The sequence below is a fragment of the Centroberyx gerrardi genome, chromosome 1, assembly GCF_048128805.1.
Source record: "Centroberyx gerrardi isolate f3 chromosome 1, fCenGer3.hap1.cur.20231027, whole genome shotgun sequence".
NCBI lineage: Eukaryota > Metazoa > Chordata > Actinopteri > Beryciformes > Berycidae > Centroberyx > Centroberyx gerrardi.
Window position 1 is genome coordinate 8,093,813 of NC_135997.1, and position 20,303 is coordinate 8,114,115.

Sequence of the window (20,303 nt, forward strand, 5' to 3'; positions counted from 1 at the left end):
TTATGTGTATGCTCTTATCGAATAGTTTAAAAAGAGGGACACAAAAGGATATATTCTATATGTTCCAGTGAAACTGGGGAATTTTCTTTTCAACAGGAACTTCAAATTAGGTTTATGAATACCCTCAACAAGACTGTACTGTGCCTGGGAGACTGAATGGTGTCCTCCAAGGTTCTGGTATATGCTTTATGAACACGGTCCATCGTTACGATACAACCATTTATGTCCTTTCTAGCAATGTTAGTCGTTGTGTGTGCTCTGCCGTTCAGCAGGTGAGGCGCTCAGGAGTAGAAGGTGAGCACACTCTTGTGGTTTCCTCTGATGAGCAGGGTGGGTGGAAGGCTCCTGGTCAGGACGTCCAGCCAGGCCATGTAGAGGTAATCAGAGACGGACTCCTTACGGGCGATGGGCATGCTCCTGCAGAGGGCGACGGTATAGAGAGAATATTAGACACCAGTCATTTTGCCTCACTGGATCAAGCTTTGGTATCCGTCTCACCTCCAACAACAAACTTTGAGTGTTTTAAAATATACTGTAAAATTGCATACCAAGGGTGGAAGTAACTAATTACATTTACTCACATTAGTGTAATTGAGTAGCTTTTTTGCGTACTTTTACTTTTTTGATATTTTTTAAAGTCAGTAGTTTTACTTAAATACATTTTTACTAAAGTATTATACTTTGCTACATTTTAAATCACATCCATTACAGAGCTTTTGTGGCTTTCCACAAGCAACAGAATGAGGACCAATGTAACTTGACAAATTGTAAGTTTTACTCTGAGTCCATTTTAAATTAGTTACTTTTTACTTTTACTTAAGTAGATTCTTACACCAGTACTTTTACTTCTACTTAAATAAAATATGAGCAAAGTAACAATACTTCTTCTTTCCCCCCCTGTTGCATATATAGAATTACCTTAAACACAGAAAAACCCTCTAAGGTCATAGTTCAATTGTATACAGAGAATAAGTTCAGCCCAGTTCTATCAATGTATAATAATAATAATAATAATAACACAGGACCTGATAATACATTGATAATACAAAGACCTGTACTTACACAATGATTAGATTGGCAGATCTAGAGTTTTCCTGAAGCAGCTCATTCAGTCGCACCTGCAGGTTCGTCTGAAAAACAGCAGCAGTCAATTTAACTGTATGCTTCACAATCAATGAATCCCACCGCGATTGTGATGTTAAATGCATCACCCTCATACCAAACTAATATGTAATCATATATGTAGGCTATATGTAACATCTGGTAACCCTTTACTTGGATAGTCCAATGTTGATACTTAACTATCAGGTGACAAAAAAGTAGATGAAAGTGTCACTATCCTATCTGGTGCATCTTTCTACAGACTATGTAACTGTAACCTTGACCTTAGCCTAACCCTAAACCTAACCCCAACCCTAACCTGAGCCTATCTCTAACATTAACCCCAGCCCTAAGATTAAATTTAGCCCAGATACTCAATATCTATAGACTACTTTTCACACAGTTGTGATTATCACTTGAAACTCAGTCATTTTTTAGTGACACATTATAGTCCCTTGATAGGAAGCTGAGTATCAACATTGGACTATCCAAATAAAGTACTTGACCTAAATGACCTGAAGTCTTAACTGAGCGCTGGTGGTTTTACCTTCTCCTCGAAGGTGTCCAGCTCTTCGTCAGTGATTTTCCAGGGATACTCCTTCTTCATAGCCTCAGCCCAAGCGGCTTCTTTACAGTCCTCATGCAGACGGAAGGGCTCAATCATGTCCTCAAACGTCTTCCAGCTGGAAGAAAGCAGATAAGAACATGAGCTGACTGTGGAAAATACTCATTTGTTATCATGTTACATGCTGATCTTGTCATATGATGAAATTGTGTTATTACTGTTGCACCCTCTGGCCTCCTGTCAATGTCGCACCTGAATGAAATGAACACAGTTACCTGTCAGAACTGGGTTTGACATGGATGTCATCAATAACATTGATGTCACTGCAGTTAATTCTGAATTTTTCCAGCAGAGACTTCATCCTGCAGGACAGAATCACACACTGATGATCAATTTTCAGTTGAATGTTGCAAATTATTTTCAGTTAAATGTTAAAGAGCAGCTCAAGTGATTTTTGTGGCTCATTAATTTTGATATCTGGTCTTTAGATTTTACTATGGCAATATATTTGCCCACTTTAACGTCCATCTATGAAAGTACAGTCGATCATGAAACATTAATTTGTTTTTGTACTCACTCCTGTTTGTCCAGGTCACTGCGCCCAGGCTGCCCTGCAATGAAGATCCTCAATTTACAGTCCTTCCACTTCTTCCTGGTGGTGAGGATGTAGGGCAGCAGCAGGGTCAGACCTGAGAGAGAGAAGCTGTTTGTTTTTATCATGAAACAGATGAAACATGTTGGTTTTATTATAAAGGATTTTGTCTTTATTTGTTACCTCTGCCAAGGAGGTTTTGTTTTTGCCCCTGTTAGTTTGTTTGCCTGTCTGTCTGTCAGCAGGATATCTCAAAAACTTTGATATCTCAAAAATGGCTTTCAATGAAATTTGGTGGACAGATTGGCCTTGGGCCAAGGAACAATTGATTCGATTTTGGTGGCGCCCTGGATCTGGGATTCCCACCATTAGACGATTAGTGTTTTGTATTAGCCATAACTAACAGAGATAGAGACTTAATTCCAAATCCTCAGATTATGTTTTAAGGGTCAAGAAATCAATTTAACTTAAAAATCAAGCGATAGGAAGGATGTCTTTGGGTGTTACACCAAGTGGAAGAATTGCTCAGCGTTGACGTTTGCGCTCTGCGAGTGCCTTCTGTTTTCTTATTCAGAGTTTTTCTATCATAATGAATGTTTTATTTAATCTGTTGGTTGTCTGTGTTAGTATCAGAGAGGATGTGATGTGTCTCTGTATTTGTCTCAAGAACAGTATATGCGTGATACATGATAGAAGTGTGCCTAGGGTGATCAAAACCTACCTCCATCGTCAAACAACCACCACACATCAATGGTGCCTTTAGGCTGTTTCTTCTTGAACTGAGTGCTGGCCTCCACCAGCCTCTCATTCATCTTGTCAACCTGCGGGGATGGGGGGGCGCACACAGACACTGCGAGCGAGAGAGAGAGAGAAAGATAGAAGAAATGAGAGGTGATATAGAGGGAGGAACAGTAGGAGGGAATTTAATGCATCGAAAGAGGGTGGAGAGTTGAGTTGGATGGGAAAACAAGCACAAAACTACATTAAGAGCTGACGCTACATCAGCAGGAACAGCCAGCTCCCAGGTCTAATGTTCCAATGAGTGGGATGCAGATTGCATACTAATGTCCATCACAGTCTCGCCAAGATGCAGTTCAGTGGTGTGTGTGTGTGTGTGTGTGTGTGTGTGTGTGTGTGTGACAGAGAGACTGAGACAGAGTGTGTGAGAGGTTGCCGTCTGGGTTAAAGGGCTGCTCTTAGAGATGCTCTTCATACTGGAACGAGAGGGACCATATTATTGGATTACATCTTTAGAGGGAGCACTTGATTAGATTACGCCTCAGTGGGAGGGTAGAGAAGTTTCCAAAAAAGCTGTGCGTCGTCGGTTTCATTTGTTAAATGTGCTCTTTTATTCTAGGAGTCAGTGGGAATGTGTGTGTGAGTGGGAGACAGAGAGAGAAAGAAAGTCAGAGATCTGGTGTGTGTGAGAACATTTCTCCTCCTCCACATATTTACAGATTATATTGCTGTACTGATGGAACCCTGTGGACTCAATGTACTTTGAATCACTGCAGCCTATGTGAACTTTCAAGTAAGACTTTAACATAGACGAACGGCTGCTGATACCTCTGGTGGTGAGCACTTGTTTGGACGGCTTCCTGGACTTCCTGAACAAGCCTTTTCTTTTTCCTCCGTTCGGCGTCATCTCATTCTCCAGCGCCTCTTGCTCCTGTGCCGCCTTCAGCATCTCCGCTAGAGGGGAAAAACAACATGTTAGCTCAGGCTAAGAGTTAAACTTCGAACCAGCCTTTTACTCGTCTTTTCTAACTCCATTATACAGTGTAATAAATGTATGCAATCATTATGATTGTGTTGTGTCACTTTATTTGTGATTCTTTGTGTTATTGAAGATTTCTGCAGAAGCTTTCTCTTTCAATCAGTTCAAGCAACAGTAATTTGGTAGTTATTTTATCATCTTATCTGATTGCTACCTGACCTTCATAAGATACTTTGTATGTAATCTACAGGCCAAAGTGCCCTGCCTTATCAGTGTTATCATAGTCACTTGGTCTGGGCTGTCATGAAAGCTGACACACTACACACTACAGTTTGTTAAGAGTACTTCTGTTTTTCTTAGAAGTTCTGTAGTAAAAACTATCAGAATTCTGTTTCATGAATTCCCACATAGTAAAGCCAATTGTTTTTTGTTTTGTTTTGTTGTGGGTTTTTTTTTGCTGAGAATTGATGTATTTTGTTTCTATGGTGAAAGACATCAGCTCTGCTCAGAATCTCAGCATAGCTGTCCATATGTGATTAATGTGGTGTTTCTGTAGAAGGAAAGTTTACTGCTTGCTTTGTAATTTTGATGAAGTTGTTTGCTTTCACAACAGTCTGGCCTGGTGAAAGCCTATTATAAACTGCAACAAACAGCTTACACATGAAACACTGCCGAACCCTAACTCTTCTGAATCTTGAAAATTATTTATTGGATTAACCCATCTGCTTACATCAAGACCCTCAATGTAATGTAATATAATATAATGTAAAGTAATCAATAGGGATCTACACTATAGCATGGCAAATTCAATTATACCAGAAGTGAGAAATGAGTTAGCCTTCCACCTTATCGTCATATTCCTGCCTCCTATTTCTAAACCATGGAAGTAGCCTATTACATTATCCAAACTGCAGATCAGTCTGAAAGGCCATGCTGCAGCTCATAGGGACTAACAGGTCTGCAGTGATGCTATAGGGGCCTGATAGGAGCAAAATCAGTTCTATAAGTAATGAAAATGTTCCCTCATAAACTGTCAAATATTTTGGTGGTGCTATTAATGCTAGGCCTGACAGTACTATGTGACAACAAAGCGTGAGTCATGAGTTAAAATGCCTTGAGGCTATAAAAAGAGGCTGTAAAAACAACAATGGAATTAAATAGATAGAAAACATTGGAGAATGTGACTGTATTTTTGTAAGGATGGAACTAATAAGTTGGAAAAACCTTATTTTGCATCTACTGTATATCTGCAAACTTGACATTCTAGGAAAATGGTTGATTAGGTCCTTTTAAGGTGACATTTTGACAATAAAATACCCAAATATCGCCCCTATGGCCATCATTTTGTGTGAGCAATGAATGTGAATCCAGTAAAGACTATCCACCACTCACTTTATATTTGTAACATTATTTTTAATGGACACCCACTCACAGTATTAAGCAGCACACTCCAGCATCCACCCCATTAAGGCCAGACATGGCTGCCCCTCTGTTTACATTAGAGGAATCTAATAACATTTTTACAATGCGCCATAAAGTGTTAATGAAGTGAAATTCTAGGAGCAATGGTTGTAAACTGCACACTTTGGTTATAGAAGAAGGAGGAGGTGATTACTAATGAGAGAAAATAAATAACGGACAACATTTACAGAAATTGAAGCAGACTAATAAATCAATATATTTATTGCAATGCAAGTTTAGATAAATCAAATTTGTTGGAGCAGTATGTAGAGACTGGCAGTCTGATGCTATTGACACTAGAATCAATCATTTATTTACACCAGACATTTATTTTAAAAGAGACATCCTGCAGATGTGCTACTAGAAATAATTTGCATAATGTCATATCACAGATCTTTTTTGTGTGTTCACAAGTGGTCTTTAGCGATTTTATGAATACCAGTGAACTTGGTTGAAATAATATTATGCTCTCATTTCAAGACCAGATCAGCGTCTTGCATGATGTACTCAAGCGACACCAAAATTGAGTTAAGTAGCTTATTGTTTTGCTGCTTGTTACTGCTGTTGCCATGAACAATAGCAAAGTATAAACACCAAGACTGTGTTTGTAGAATATTTAATAAGAGCTAATTTGTGTTAGCTGTGTTCACATTTCTGAGTGTCTGAGAATGGATGGAGAGAGAGATTTTCATACTGACCTTCAGCCTCCACAATGTGAGTCATGTCCAGCCCCTGGCCCATCCTCAGCACCACCGTCCCATACTCAAAGTCAAATGCATCACTGACAAACAAGAAAAAGAGAATTAGAACAACAGATCAACATAACATGAAGCTCTTCTATGTATTTTTAATTACTGGATAAGTGATTGTTATTAGTTTGTGTGTGTGTGTGTGACTTACTGCAGCACTCCCACGTAGCCCTGCACTGCCTCTGCGTTAGTCGTCCTCCAGTCTCTTTTGAAGCCGACCATTAAGGTGTTGGGCTTCAAACGACCCAGACCAGCGGCCTATAAGGAAACGCACAACACTCATAACATAAAGATGCAACATCAAACTGGACTGAGCTCTAAACCAGGGCAGCACAGACACCATGCATCACCGGGGCTGTAAAACCTGGTGTCCTAATTAACAGGAGAAGGAAAAGAATCTCCAAAAAGCTTCAGAATGCCCCAGACGAGACGGCTGCGAAGCTGTTTTACTGCCACAAGTTATGGCCAGATCACTCAGCAGATCTCCCTCTGTCTGCAGGGTCTCATCCAATGCAGCGTTAATCAATTATAGCTTTTAATCTGCCGTGCTGTTTGAAGTAAGCAATCCTGACAATGAACCGGGGCCTTATCTCAAGAGTGCGATAGCCAGAGCCATAAGACCGTTCTGCTCCTGCTCCTCATTAACTCTCTCCTCTTCTAATGGCCTGGCCAGATCCCCCAGACTGGTCTAGGCCAGAGTCGTAACAGAGCAATAGATACTCAGTGTTGGGAGGAAGAGTAGGGTCAATAAAAATTGTTCCTGCAGTATTTAAAGCAATATTCCACTTAGTTTTAACATGGGAGTTATTGACCGCACTTGACTGCAATGAACACCAGAATATAAACAATGTGTACTGTTTGTAGTGTTTGAATGAGCCACGAAAATATCCTGAAAACTTACATTTAACACATTTGTGAACAGATTCAATAACATATCCCCCTTTTAAGACTACAAAGCAGTCTTTGGTCCGTTGTCATTTTGCATTTCTATTCTTGGTTTACACTAAAATTAGTACCAAACAGGAACTATCTCTTCTAAATGGTAGTATCCCTCCACTATGTTCTCTTCTATCAATAAAAACGCTATTTGGTGAAATTATGTTCTAAAACGTTGGACCAAAAGTCAACTGAAAATCACAGTAGCGGGATCTGTTGTTGAATCTGTTCACCAACGTGTTAAATGTAAGTTTTCAGGCTATTTTCATGGCCTCAATCAAATGAATGGGAAGTAAAAATCAACCAAACTCGTCCCAGCTGCATCCGATCTTGGTGAGTAGTTTATATTCTGGTTTTCAAGGCGGTCAAGTGCTGAATAACCCCCATGTTAAAACTAAGTGGAATTTTGCTTCCACTTAGTGTCTCTCTGGAATCAAATCAAATCATTTCCAAATAGCAGTATCTCTAATCTTGTCAAATAAAAATGATTTGTAACAGTTAATTTTTCTTGGGTTTTTTATTTATTTATTTATTTTTTTCGTGTAAGAAATGTTTGCTAATTCATGACCACGCTAACCTGCAGCAGGCTCTCTGCTCCTTCCCTGAAGCTGTCACAGGCCACAGCGACGTAAAATGCCTTGCGTTTCTTCTTGTTAAGCCACAGCTGGTTCTTCTCCATGCCAGCGTTCATCTCTTGAAGGACCTCTGATCTCGGGCCCTGGAGAGGTCACAACATGTTTGGGTCACCGTATGTCATAACAGCTGTGTGTGTGTATGTGTGGGGTGTGTGTGTGTGTGTGTGAGAGAGAGAGAGAGAGAGAGAGAGAGAGAGAGAGACCCCACCCACCACCACCTCTTTCATATTCAGAAGACATAATTGACCCTAAACTTTAGTCTAGGGTATCCAGACAGTTGGCATTTCTCTCATCCCCACTTGATATTAGCTTGAATAACTTCTGCATGTGAAACTCTGCACTCTGCACAATTTGAAGTCACTTGATGTGGAAATCTCAATTTGAGTTGAAGGTTGAAATTTGAATAAAGATTTGGGATTTGAGCATGACTACGCGCTGCTTTTGTAATAGCCATTTATCCATGGTTTTGCATTTACAAATCATGAGCGTCAATAAAACCTTACCACAAACACCTCACAGGTGAGACAGAGGCCGTAGTTCTTAGAGAAGGAGTTGGCCAGGTCGAGGAGAGCTGGTCTGGTCCTTGCTGAACCCGTCAGTAGCAGCATCTGAGGCCTGGAAAAAGGAATAGTATGTTACAATGCCACATAGTATCTTAGAACATACATATTTTGCGTAATATACTACCCATAGTTAGGCAATACACCGCAAAAAACGTCCATCTTAACAAGTTATTTAGTCTCATATTCAGCCTTCAAATCTTATTTTTGTTAAACCAAAAGAAAAATTCTGCCAATGAGGTGAGATAATTTCACTTGTTTCTAATGCAGTTTCACTCATTTCAGGAATTTCCTAGAAACAAGTCAGAATAAGGCAGATTAGTGCACTTAGTGAAATTATCTAACCTCATTGGCAGATTTTCTCACTTACAAGAAAATTACAATTTTAGGACTCAATAGTTGACTAAATCAGAATCAGAATCAGGTTTATTGCCAAGTAAGTTTTCACAATACAAGGAATTTGCCTTGGTATGTAGGTGCATACAATAAACATGGAGAAAAATAAGAAAGTAGAAGTAAAAAACACAACAAGTACTGCAAAGTCAAGAACATAAATATAAAAAACAAAAATAGAGATATTTACAATACAGAATATGAAAAAATATAATAAAAAATGTGCAATATATCTGTTTTTAAAGTGAAATAAAAATAAATAATAAGAATAAATGACAAAGATGGGGATTTTTTGCAGTGCACACACGCTTACCTGAAGTTCTTGACATGGTCCTCTATCCTAGACAGAGACAGAATATTGTTGACTGCGCTCACAAATGTCACCGCCTGTGTGGATGAACCCCAGTTCACATCTAGAGAGAACAAAGTGAAACAGGTGAGTGCTACCGTTCAGGCTTATATGTGTTTGTGCGTACACATGCACACACACGCACACACACACAGCTCACCTGGCTTCTTGACCGTGACATAGAGGTAGAGGAGGATTTCGATGGCGTACGTGAGGAGAGCAGCCCACCAGTTGATAACAAACATAACGGCACAGCAGAGCAAAGCCCCCAACAGGGAAAGCCACATGTTGTAGAATTTATAGGCTGGTCTCCATCCTGGGAAAAGCATCACAGAGAAACAACAACAATCAGTAACTTGTATTTTTCCCATGCAAATCAGTATTTTTCAGGAATTCTCTTCAGGTGCCATTTTATTGATACTAGTGGAGTGATTTGCCATTCTGCCTTGTTTCAAAATATTCACACTTGTTTCTACAAAATTCCTGAAAGAAGTGAAACTTCATTGGAAACATGAGGAATTATCTCACCCCACTGACAATTTGTCACTTGTAAGACTTTGTAAGATGGATGTTTCTGCAGTGTAGCTGTGGAGACCTACCTGGAGACTTGGCGTAGGAAGCATGGAAGCAGGAGAAGTTGATGAGAGCATACGATGCCAGGAAGAAGTTGGAGATGATTGGAGCGATGACGTTCAGATCACCTACAGGGAAGCAAACCAGGATCAGATTCGAAGATTTAGTTGAGATTCTCCTACACTGCGACACAAATATCCACCTTAAGAAGTCATTTAGTTTACCTTGTTTCTTAAATCAAGTGGAATATCTGCCAATTGGACAACAGCAAACAGTAAAATTATATCACCCCATTGGCAGATTTTTTTCCACTTTTTTTTATGTTAACAAGATTTGAAGACTTAATACAAGACTATACAGCTTGTTAAGATGGATATCTTTTTTGCAATGCAAAGAAACTATGGACAGGCAGTCAGCAATTGAACTGACCAATGAGAATGAAGGCCACAGAAATGATGAAGGTGAGGATATAGCCACGGATTGGCTCGTTGTTCTTGCCATGACCCTTGGCAAAGAAGTGCAGGGCCTTGTAGATGTTGTCTTTGCACAGAGCCTGAGGAAACACAGAGCCTGAGTTAGAGAACGATTATTGCTAGCCTTCCTTAGCTGGTCTTCCGTCAGTGCAGATCTCCTCTAGACTTTTTCTTTGCAATCCATAAAAAGCGGTGAGTTCGACTGACCTGGAAGACTTTGGGAGCGCTGACGAGGGAGGCCAGCGCTGAGGAGAGGGTGGCGGAGAAGGTTCCAGCAGTGATGAGGGGGCCAAACCCTGATACCATCGTCATCACCTGGACCAGATGTGAGGAGGAGAACACAATGGGTGAAACTGTGCCCTTTATATGCGAGGGAGGAAAGCAGTTATAACAGCATTTCAGGCTTGGATGCTGCGTACCTGGAAGTTGTTCATCGAGCCAAACTTGCACCCTGTTACTGCGCAGGAAGAGAAGTTATAGCCCAGCTCACAAGCAGCTAATGCTGGGCCTTCACACACTGCTCCCGTGATGGTGTCATTGACGTTTCCTGTGGCGTCACGGACAACGCTGGCAGCTGACCAATAAGAGAGGAGAACAGACAGTGCTTAGGAATGATTTCTTGAATGTCTAAGAACCAAATTTACAGATATACTGTATTTTCTCCTACTTGCATGTGTTATCAAGACAAATGCGAGCTTGCTAATGCTAACTGTGATAAATGATCCCTTCAGGTGCACATAGACTATGCACATGTGTCTAAGTTGGGTATTGCTGCATAACTAAGGGAGATGGGGCAGTCCTCTAGTGAGGTACTGTGATTTATATAGAAAGCACAACTGTAAAAAGTGACGGCTAAATGCTTCAGAATAAGGTCCCTAAGGTTGAATTTCATTGAATATTGTACTTACAGACACAGAGGGCCACACCCAGGTAGGTCACACCGGTGATCAAGATGGCCAGCAAGGTGCCTTTAGGAATGGCTGCTTGGGCATCCTACAAAACAACATACATCTGCATTAGAACAGGTCATATTCCAGTTATCACAGTGAAGATGAGGAAAACAGGAAACCTTTATGGCAGGGTAGTAAGGAGAAAAAAATACGTTCTTCTAAAAATTAAATAACAAAATGTCAACTAATGTGAAAAAGGTTTGTTTCATATACATAATCCACTCAAAGTGCAAAAACAAAAATGCATTACTGTGTTTTTTAAACAAGTCTTGATTTATTGCTGTGCAGGTTTCCTCTTTTGCTCTCAGCCTATGGTTTAGTAACCTATGCACTATAGGAGCTATTGATTCCTATTCATGCTTCTTATGCTACAACCTCTATTTTCTTAAGTTTGAAAGTTACCTTCAAGTCACCAGAGATGTTGGCTCCAGCCAGAATACCCGTAGCAGCGGGGAAGAAGATGGAAAACACGGAAAAAAATGACTCTCCTTGAAAGTTCGGTGGAAAGTTCTCTAAAAATATTTTCGCTGTGCAAAAGAGAAACAAGAGACAGAGGGAGAGAGAGTAGGATGTAGGTGAATGTGTCAAATATTAATCCTTTTGAGCTAAGTAGAATGTTTTTCTTTATGAAGATTGTCTCTGTTGTGTCCTTACAGTTGTAATTGAAGAAGCCTTTGGATTTCTTGTCCGTGGTTGCAGGAATGAATGTTCCCACAAACACGTTCACTATGGCCACGAGCAAGATGATGAGCAGAATAATCTGCGCCTGTGGGGACAGATGAAAATATTGTCTCACAGTGGATTAAAGTTATGGTCAGAGGTTTTACCTCAACAGGCTCTCTGATTAGTGAACATGCAGCATCATGCACATCTCTCACCTTGGCCTCCCATTCCATTCCAGCAACTGATATGGCCAACAGCAACACCACTGTGATGCATCCAACGATCCTGATGTCATTTAATTCATCCACCATGATGGCAGCATTATCCTGGGAGGGACAGTGACAGGGTTAGTGGGAATAAAATACTTAATTAAAAGTAAAAGTTTTAGTATTAGCAGTAGAATCTACTTAAGTATCAAAAGTAAAAGTACTCATTCTGGAGAACGGTCCCTTTCAGAGTGAGAGTAAATTATTGATGCATTAACCTGAAAGAAGTATTTTAATGTTGTAGGTGGTCCAGGTGGCACTAGTCCATATACTGTTGGGGAGTTTAAACTCTAACAATGCAACATATTTTATGAGCTTATTGTATGTTTTGAATGCGAAACCTTATTCTGCAAAGTATCTAGTAACTACAGAACTACTGAAATGTAGTGGAGTAAATGTCTCACAATCTCAAGTGGAAATACTCAAGTAAAGTACTCAAACTTGAGCTTAAGTACAGTACTTAGTTACTTTCTACCTCTGGTACAGTCAGAAATTTGGGAATGGGATGTCTTGAGGGTTCCTGCGTTCTACAGACAAATGATCAGTAAAACCTCACGTACTTTGAGTAAGTCCACCACGGTCTCAGCAAATCCCACCACATACATGGCTACAGCAACCGCGTTGGCAAAGGCAAAGATCAGACCGATGGAACCGCCAAACTCTGGGCCCAAACTGCGAGATATCAAGTAGTACGCCCCTCCTGAAATGACACAAGCGCGTGCACACACACACACACACACATACACACGCAAAGGTGGATGATTAATCACCATGTCAATGGTTCATTGACTTAATGTCAGGACAAGTTAAGTGTGCTGTAAAACAGAGAAGGCTTTGGGTGGTGACATCTCGGTGCAGTTGGGAACCTTGTGTCTTTATCTGCACGAACTGTCCTCCTGGTCAATCCATTCTCTCACTAAAAGATTTTATGTCAGAATGAGTTGCTGTTATCTCAAGGTATATTAATTTATAATAAACGTTCAAACTGTTGGTGTCAACTACAGTGACTCTCATTGTTATATGAGTACGTATTAGCTGCCAGTGGATTATCTAATAAGATTACAGAATACCTGTACAAAAGGTTCTCTTTCATGAGTTGAATTCAGTTTTTTCTCTGCTTTTCTACACTACCAGTCAAAAGTTTAGACATATCTGATTGAATGTATTATGTTTTTCATTATCTTAAAACCATTTTGATCTAAAGGCTTATGCTTAAATGCTTGAAATTCGTGTTTTAGACAAATATAAATAGTGAAGTTGATGCCTATGTACAAATTTCTTTCCAAAGCCTTTGCCTTTCCATCAAGGCAAAGGGCGGCTACTTTAAAGAATCTAAAATATAAGATAGTTTTGATTTGTTTAACACTTTTTTGGTCACTGCATAATTCCATTTGTGTTATTTTATAGTTTTGATGTCTTTACTATTATTCTAAAATGTAAAAAAAATAGTAAAAATAAAGAAAAATGTGTGTGTCCAAACTTTTGACTGGTAGTGTGTGTGTGAAGTTAACCATGCTGTGGTGTAGGTTGACATTGTCTTACCTCCTCTGACAACTCCATTAGTGCAAATGGCTGACATGGATAGGCCCGTGACAGTGGTTACCACACAGCTGAGAGCAATGACCACAATTCCCAGACCTGCAATGCACACAATGAACAGCTCAAAACATTTGTTTTTTCATTGCAAGTTAAGTATCTGTACTGCAACCTAGCCAGGTGTTATATTTGGGTGGTCAGTCATTGGCCGCGCACTAAAACATTCTTGCTGTGAAATAAAGCCCTCCTCCCCAGAGTCACCTCAAACACCTTGAGAATAAAAGCGGCGCTGTGAAGTGTCCCAGAGGAGCCGTTCTCAGGACTAATTGTGCCGGGAGGCTGGAGGCTATAAGTCAGAGCGGTCTGCTGTACCGGGGCTCTACCTGCTGCCTGCGGCTTTCTCTGCTTCTCAAAACCATTTAGTTACGCTCCGTGAGCAAAAGCTGGTGCCGATCGATAGGTTCTTAAGCAATGAACACATTCATGAAGCCACACACACACAACTTTCTCTCTCTCTCTCTTACACACACACACTGTTCATAGAGGTTTGGCTCTCTGAGTAGACTATCAGCACGGTGAATTCATTATGAGTGCTTAGTAAGGTTAGTTCAGTTGAATCTGCCCCAAGTCAATCACTCTCTGCTGATTAGTGGAGGATTATAATCCTTGTCTCTAGTCCCCAGCAGCTCGGATGTGTCACAAACCAAACGTGAATTAGAGGAAGCTTACAATATATTTTTAGGCATATATGTGGGTGTGATGTATAGTGACTGTATATTGGATCTTTGAGTATACATAAGTGGATTTATCAGATGTGTTGTATGTCAATAATGTGTGTGATGTGCAGAGCGTATGTTTTCACGTATTAATTGTTGTCATCTGTACCATTAAACTAAAAGAGATCCAAATAACAAAAACAAACACGTTGGACCAGGTGGCCTGGCTAGGGAAATCACAATGGGTTTGCTGATGGAGAGGGGAGATTGAATGTGCTTAGGGTTAGGGTTAGGGTTAGGGTTAGGTCCCTGTCCCACCCAACCCACCCAACATGTAAACCTGTCTCACTCACCCCAGCCAGCCTGTCCGAACACCCAGGACAGACGGATGAACAACATGACACCCCAGATGTTCAGCATGCATCTCACCTGTGGAAGACAACAACAGACACAGAGCTCAGTCTTAAGTCTAAAGTCTTCAGTTAGGGTCATGACTCATTGTTTCAAATGAGGGGTAGAAAAAGGGGTTATGTTGATGAAATGCATATCTTTGTATACCAGATAACTCTGGACTACAGTGGCAACCCAGTTTATCTGAATAGTTTCTCATAAGGGACAAATAAGGGACAAATAGGGGCACTTAGAGTGACCGAACAGCATTTCTAGGTGCCAGCAGAAATGATTAACCAGCAGGGCTACTGTGTCAAACAAATAGAAAGTACTCCCAGGCTCTGGTCTTGTAAGTCCCACTTGGCCATGCTGTGTTATGCAGGCCATACAGAGCTTCCTCTGTTACCCAGAGAGACCCTGCTCCTATAAAGCAGGGGGAGTCCACCATGACCCGACCCAACTCACCAGGACACCCTTTATCCAGCCAAACTTTACTGATCCTTTGTTGGTCTCGATGGGAATGGCAGATTCCAGATCGTCAGAGGGGGTCCCTTCACTCCCCTCCCCGTCATCCTCCACGGTGTCTGGCACCGAAATGCCTCCATTCTGCTGGAAATAAGGCAAATACAAGCAACAAAAAGATGTAAATGTGGCTTGATAGAGGAAACACTGATTAAGATGTATCCATTTGCCATTTAGCATACACACATTAACATACATTTCATGATTGTATGAAAAGAGTGTTAACAGAGCATGGCTATTATATGGAGATGAGTTTTTGGGGTCAGAGCAAAGTCAGTGATTTCTGTCCTCAAATTGACAAGAGGAGATACAGAGTGTCCTTGCATGTGGGATGTGTGTGTGTGTTTCTCCTGCCTCCTCTGCAATGCACAGGAGAGAACTTGGGAATGGAGAGGAGCCCATGTGGTTTGATTCTGATGAAGATTGATAAAATGTTTGCAGAGACATTACTACGCTGTGTGCCTGTCCTTGAAGACGACACTTTCTATGAGAGAGGAAAGAGAAAAATGGAGAGAACAAGACAAACCTAATTTTAACTTTTACGAAGATGAATATTGACCGTTAAATGAGTCTCAGCTGATGCCTGTGCTTCTAGTCTGATTTAGTGCAACCTCTCAGTTGCATCTCGTTTCCATCTACTGAAAGAGAGAGCGATCAATAATTTGGCAACAAACTGTAGTTACCATAAACCAAGGCCTTTTAGTGGCACTTGCTTGGAGTTTGTGATTAGAGCAGATCATTCTACTGAGTCATGCACATCTTAGACTAGTTTCATAAAGGTGTCAGGATCATTCATTCATTGCAAATGTGGATAGCCAAATGTTAATGCATTAAATGTACCTTAGCCATTTTCAGTAGTTTAAATTACACAGGCTAAAACAAAATTGAGTCTGTTTTTAGGCAACTAAACTATGAGTAAACCGTATTTTATTTAGCTTACTTTACATTGCCAGGAATTAGACAATATAGGCTTGGCTTTGGCTATGTACAGCCACTAGCTTTGGATACCAATTTCCCCAGAATAATTTGGGGATCCATTTAAATCAACCCATGACCTATCACTGGTTCCTGGCCAAGAGTTTAAAAACTGTTGCTGTTAGGGATGTTTTTGTCACGATGTTGATGAGTGGGTGGTAGATGCCCCCATACATTTATGCTTTCTTAAAAAATATTGCTGTGTCTTATAGTGGCGAGATAAAATGTTTCCTTCATTTTCTACTGCAGTTCAGAAGCGCTATAATATGTTTTTAGTTCAGTCGGGTCTAGTCTAGTTCAACCTATAAAACACAAATGACCTATAACCTCATCTCTTTTGCAACACACAGCAGTATAAAGGCCTAATAAAAAAGCACTAAAACTCTCAAGTGTGTCAAGTGGGTTGATTACTGTTTATTTTTAGCAATTCTTTTCGGTGTCTTTTCTAGTTTTACAAGTATTTAGGTGAAGTGATTACGGTTGAAGTGCGGTCGATGAAAGTGATGACAACACGTGAAGGATGTATGAATGATTAGACGACTATAAAACACCTCATTTCACTCCCTTTTGACTATCTCGTCTTTAACCTCAGTGAAGTGACTGTACAGCTCAAGGCCAGCCGAGTCTGTTAGAACAAAGACGGCTGTTATAGAATCAATGAGCTGAATCTGAGAGTCGGGGAGAAAAACAGGTGTGAACCGCTTTCTGCAGGAGGTGAGGCGAAGGACACACAGGTGTGAGAGTAGAGGAACAGGGATGCAGACAGCGTGTTACAGGGAGAGCAGAGCAAGAAATGTGGGAACGTGGCCATGAGTGACAAGGATCTGCATCAATCAGGAAATTTATCAACCCTGCAGAAATGAAGCATTCTGGTCTACTCACATTCAACATCAGTTCTCTCTCTCTCTCTCTCTCTCTCTCTCTCTCTCTCTCACACACACACACACACACACACACACACACAGGCACACACTCACCTTCTGAAACACATCGTGGAGCTCCTGGAGAGACGGTCGGACGGCCCGGTGACCACTCATGCTGCCTGCGTTGCGGTAGAAGTCAATGTTGGGCACTCGGTCCAAAGTGTCATGACCAAAGGCGCTGACCACTGAGGGCCGGACCGTCCGGTGTTCCCCGTTAGACTGGCCGTTACTGTTGGTCCCAGAGAAGGAGGTCTCGTCATAGCAAGGGGGATCGTCCCCGGTCCTGTCATAGGCTGCATTGACATTCTCCCCTCCGTTAGACTTGTGCCTCTCCATCAGGAAAGCTGCAGGCAGTTCTCAGATCCGGTCAGTACAGGGTAAAGCAGCACTGTGGGTCTTTAACCTTCAGTCATTCAACAAGGTTTTAAAAGACCAGAACTCTGTGTGGTATGGTTATCCTTATTTATTGATATATATATATAGACTAGTGTATCTACTATGCAGCAGCTCAGTAGTTGAAATCTCTTCTACTACTCTAAGCCTGTTGTGTGTAGGCTCAGTTTGCCTCTGATGGTCTACATTTATACCCTGCATCCCATGGTTGTATATTGGCAGGCAGCTATTGGCTAACTCTCTGGATCAACCCTCAGAAACCTGAACAAGGGGTGTCAGATATGTCCTTGCTCCATCCTAGGGGACACAATGGCATTGCTTAACGATTAACCAAGTCATAAACGCCAAAGGAGAGATAAAGGTGTTCATTGCTTTAGCGCTGGAGAATTGATTACTAATATTGTTGTCTGAAGTGCAGGGCAACAGCACATGTTGTTCTGTGGCGGCAGTTTATGGGGCTACGGTTAGTATTTCCTCAGAGCTGCGGGCCCTTGGGATGAATCATCAGAAAAAAGCCACATGGAAGTGTGGAAAACTCGCAATGATCATGCAGGAAAAGTTTCAAGGTTACAGACTCTTAATGATATGCTATGACTGCGGCAGAAAAAAGATATGTTAATAAGGGATGATCCTTATGGAGGGCAGTAAAAACTCATTTCATAACAGACATATCATCAATAGAACACTAAGCCACCATGACGGAAATCGTAGTGTCACAATAGTATACTGACCAAATACTGGGCCCCATAAAAGTTACACATGTGATTCAACAAATGTTATCTCTTGTAATATTCTTGGCCACAATGCACTGAGAGGGGGCAGTGGTGGAGTGAGTGGTACAGTAGGCATGGACATATTCAGGGAGAAAATGAGAGTTAATATGAGACCATGGTTTACGGGAACACGCTGGAGGCACTTCTCTCCAGCCACATGACTTCTGAAGTGCCTTTAAAAGACCTCTTAACAGGTAAACTTCCTTATTACTGATACACCACAGTGATTTATGCTCTCAGAGTGAAAGGCAGACTAATGACTTTGTATCTGACCTTGGTTATATTACAGACGGAGCAAAATAGTCCTGCACGTGTCTCTAACTGCAGATTAAATTGAGGTAATCGATGGCACAATGCCGATCAGATTCTATCCCATTGAATGGGAGTGGTTCAAAGTTGCTACAATGTTGTTCAAGAATGACAATGACAGTCATGGAGAATATGGAAAATTTTCCACATGAGATGTAATTGCTCCTGCACTGCAACTCTTTCTCCTCGTGCCTCAGTCTCACCTCTCCAGCACGATCAGAATGCAGCAGACAACATTTTAACTGGTACTGGTGATACTATATATCCCCGGTTTTAGCAAACACACATTATCTGTCAGTTGTAGAGATTATTTTAGGATTTTAAGTTTAAAGCACAGCTAGGTCTGCTCCCTGGCTACACTGCAGACCTCTTAATCTCCTGTGAACCACAGTGCAGCTAGAGATCCTCAGGCACAGTCCACAGTCTTGAGTCCCACAGTCTGGACTCAAGACTGAAGGTGATGGCCTCTAGACTGTGGACCGCACTGCATGAAGCATGGCAAATTCATAGTATGCAAATTCACTGTCATCTTTTAAAAGACCTCTTAAAACACACTACATTTTACCCACTTTTAATCTTGTGTTGTTTCCTTCTGTAGTTGTATCTTCTTTATGTTAGATCTTTATCATCATGCTTTCTGTGAGATCTTCTCTTGTATGCATACTAAATAAAAAACATTGCCTAGCAGGCATGACTTTGTTTTGATTCATTCTTATGCCTATTAATACCAAAATTATTAGTAACAATATGCAATATGTTATGTTTTCATTTTTATTATTATATTTTAAGGAAATATGGATCTATGAATAGTCAACAAAAGGATATCCAGGGATACCAAGGAGCTTGTTTAATTGCAAGGCCTCATTTAAAATCAATTAAAAATAAATTATTAATCATAAGTGTTTTATTATTAGTGACTGTTATAAAACATTAATGATTGACTAATCCTTCCTAAATGGCTTTTAGAGGTGTTCATCGTGGTTGAGGCCAAGCCTAAGAGCCTGAACAGCCAAGGTCCGATCACCTTTGGTCTTTAGCCTGGCTGAAGATCACAGGTTGTGTTCCAGCTCATAAGGAGTAAAACCATCTCAAATATAGCTAGGAGCCAGGCATAGCAGAGCCGTGAAATCAATATGGTAATATGGTTCTGTCACCTTTGCCATTAACTTAACAGCAGAATTCTGCATAGTCTACTCAATAATAATAACAATAAATAAACTTTATTTGTATAGCACTTATCTACAAACAGAGTTTACAAAATGCTTTACATAAAACAGTAATAGACACAAGCAATGGAGCAAAAGAAAGATGAATAAATAAAAACACAAGGGTCCAAAATAATTATTAAAAAGATTTAAAAAAAACGATGAAAAGAAAAAAGATAAGGTGCTTAGTCAGGAAACAGGGCATCCCACTTCTTTAATAACTCCCATTTTAATAACTAATACATCATATAGGCTAGTATACCCACCACCTCAACCACCTAACTGTCTCAGGCTATTGTTGGAAATGTACTGTACAAAAAGCAGCTCCTGAATGATTATTAGAGTATTTTCTAGGACTGTTTGGATAGCTTCGCTGATAGAAAGGCTATTGTATCTTTTGGTCTTATCACAACAAATCAAGGACGTAGCTTGTGAAGTCCGAAGACCACAGGTAATAAAATGAATGATTGCTAATCAGTAATAGCTAAGGTTCATAGTACAGAAGATGCATTGGCCCTTTACTGTATAATGAGGGTCCTAAGGTATCACTGAGGTACCCTGCTCTTGCCAATGATATG

At 40.6% G+C, this 20,303-nt stretch overlaps 1 protein-coding gene across 1 annotated transcript; it reads right to left on the reverse strand.

Moving 5' to 3' along the window:
- Window positions 1–281: 281 nt before the first annotated feature.
- On the reverse strand, window positions 282–17,381 carry slc12a1 (solute carrier family 12 member 1). Its single transcript, XM_071901501.2, has 26 exons — window positions 17,100–17,381; window positions 15,091–15,231; window positions 14,589–14,664; window positions 13,526–13,621; window positions 12,544–12,683; window positions 11,933–12,043; window positions 11,709–11,820; window positions 11,457–11,581; window positions 11,013–11,097; window positions 10,524–10,678; window positions 10,312–10,419; window positions 10,061–10,184; window positions 9,658–9,759; window positions 9,219–9,374; window positions 9,023–9,122; window positions 8,260–8,371; window positions 7,699–7,839; window positions 6,337–6,443; window positions 6,135–6,217; window positions 3,825–3,950; window positions 2,980–3,108; window positions 2,244–2,355; window positions 1,942–2,028; window positions 1,649–1,784; window positions 1,063–1,130; window positions 282–417 (listed from the first exon to the last, which is right to left on the reverse strand). The coding sequence occupies exons 1-26, from the start codon at window positions 17,379–17,381 to the stop codon at window positions 282–284; spliced, it is 3,150 nt and encodes a 1,049-aa protein (XP_071757602.2).
- Window positions 17,382–20,303: the final 2,922 nt, after the last annotated feature.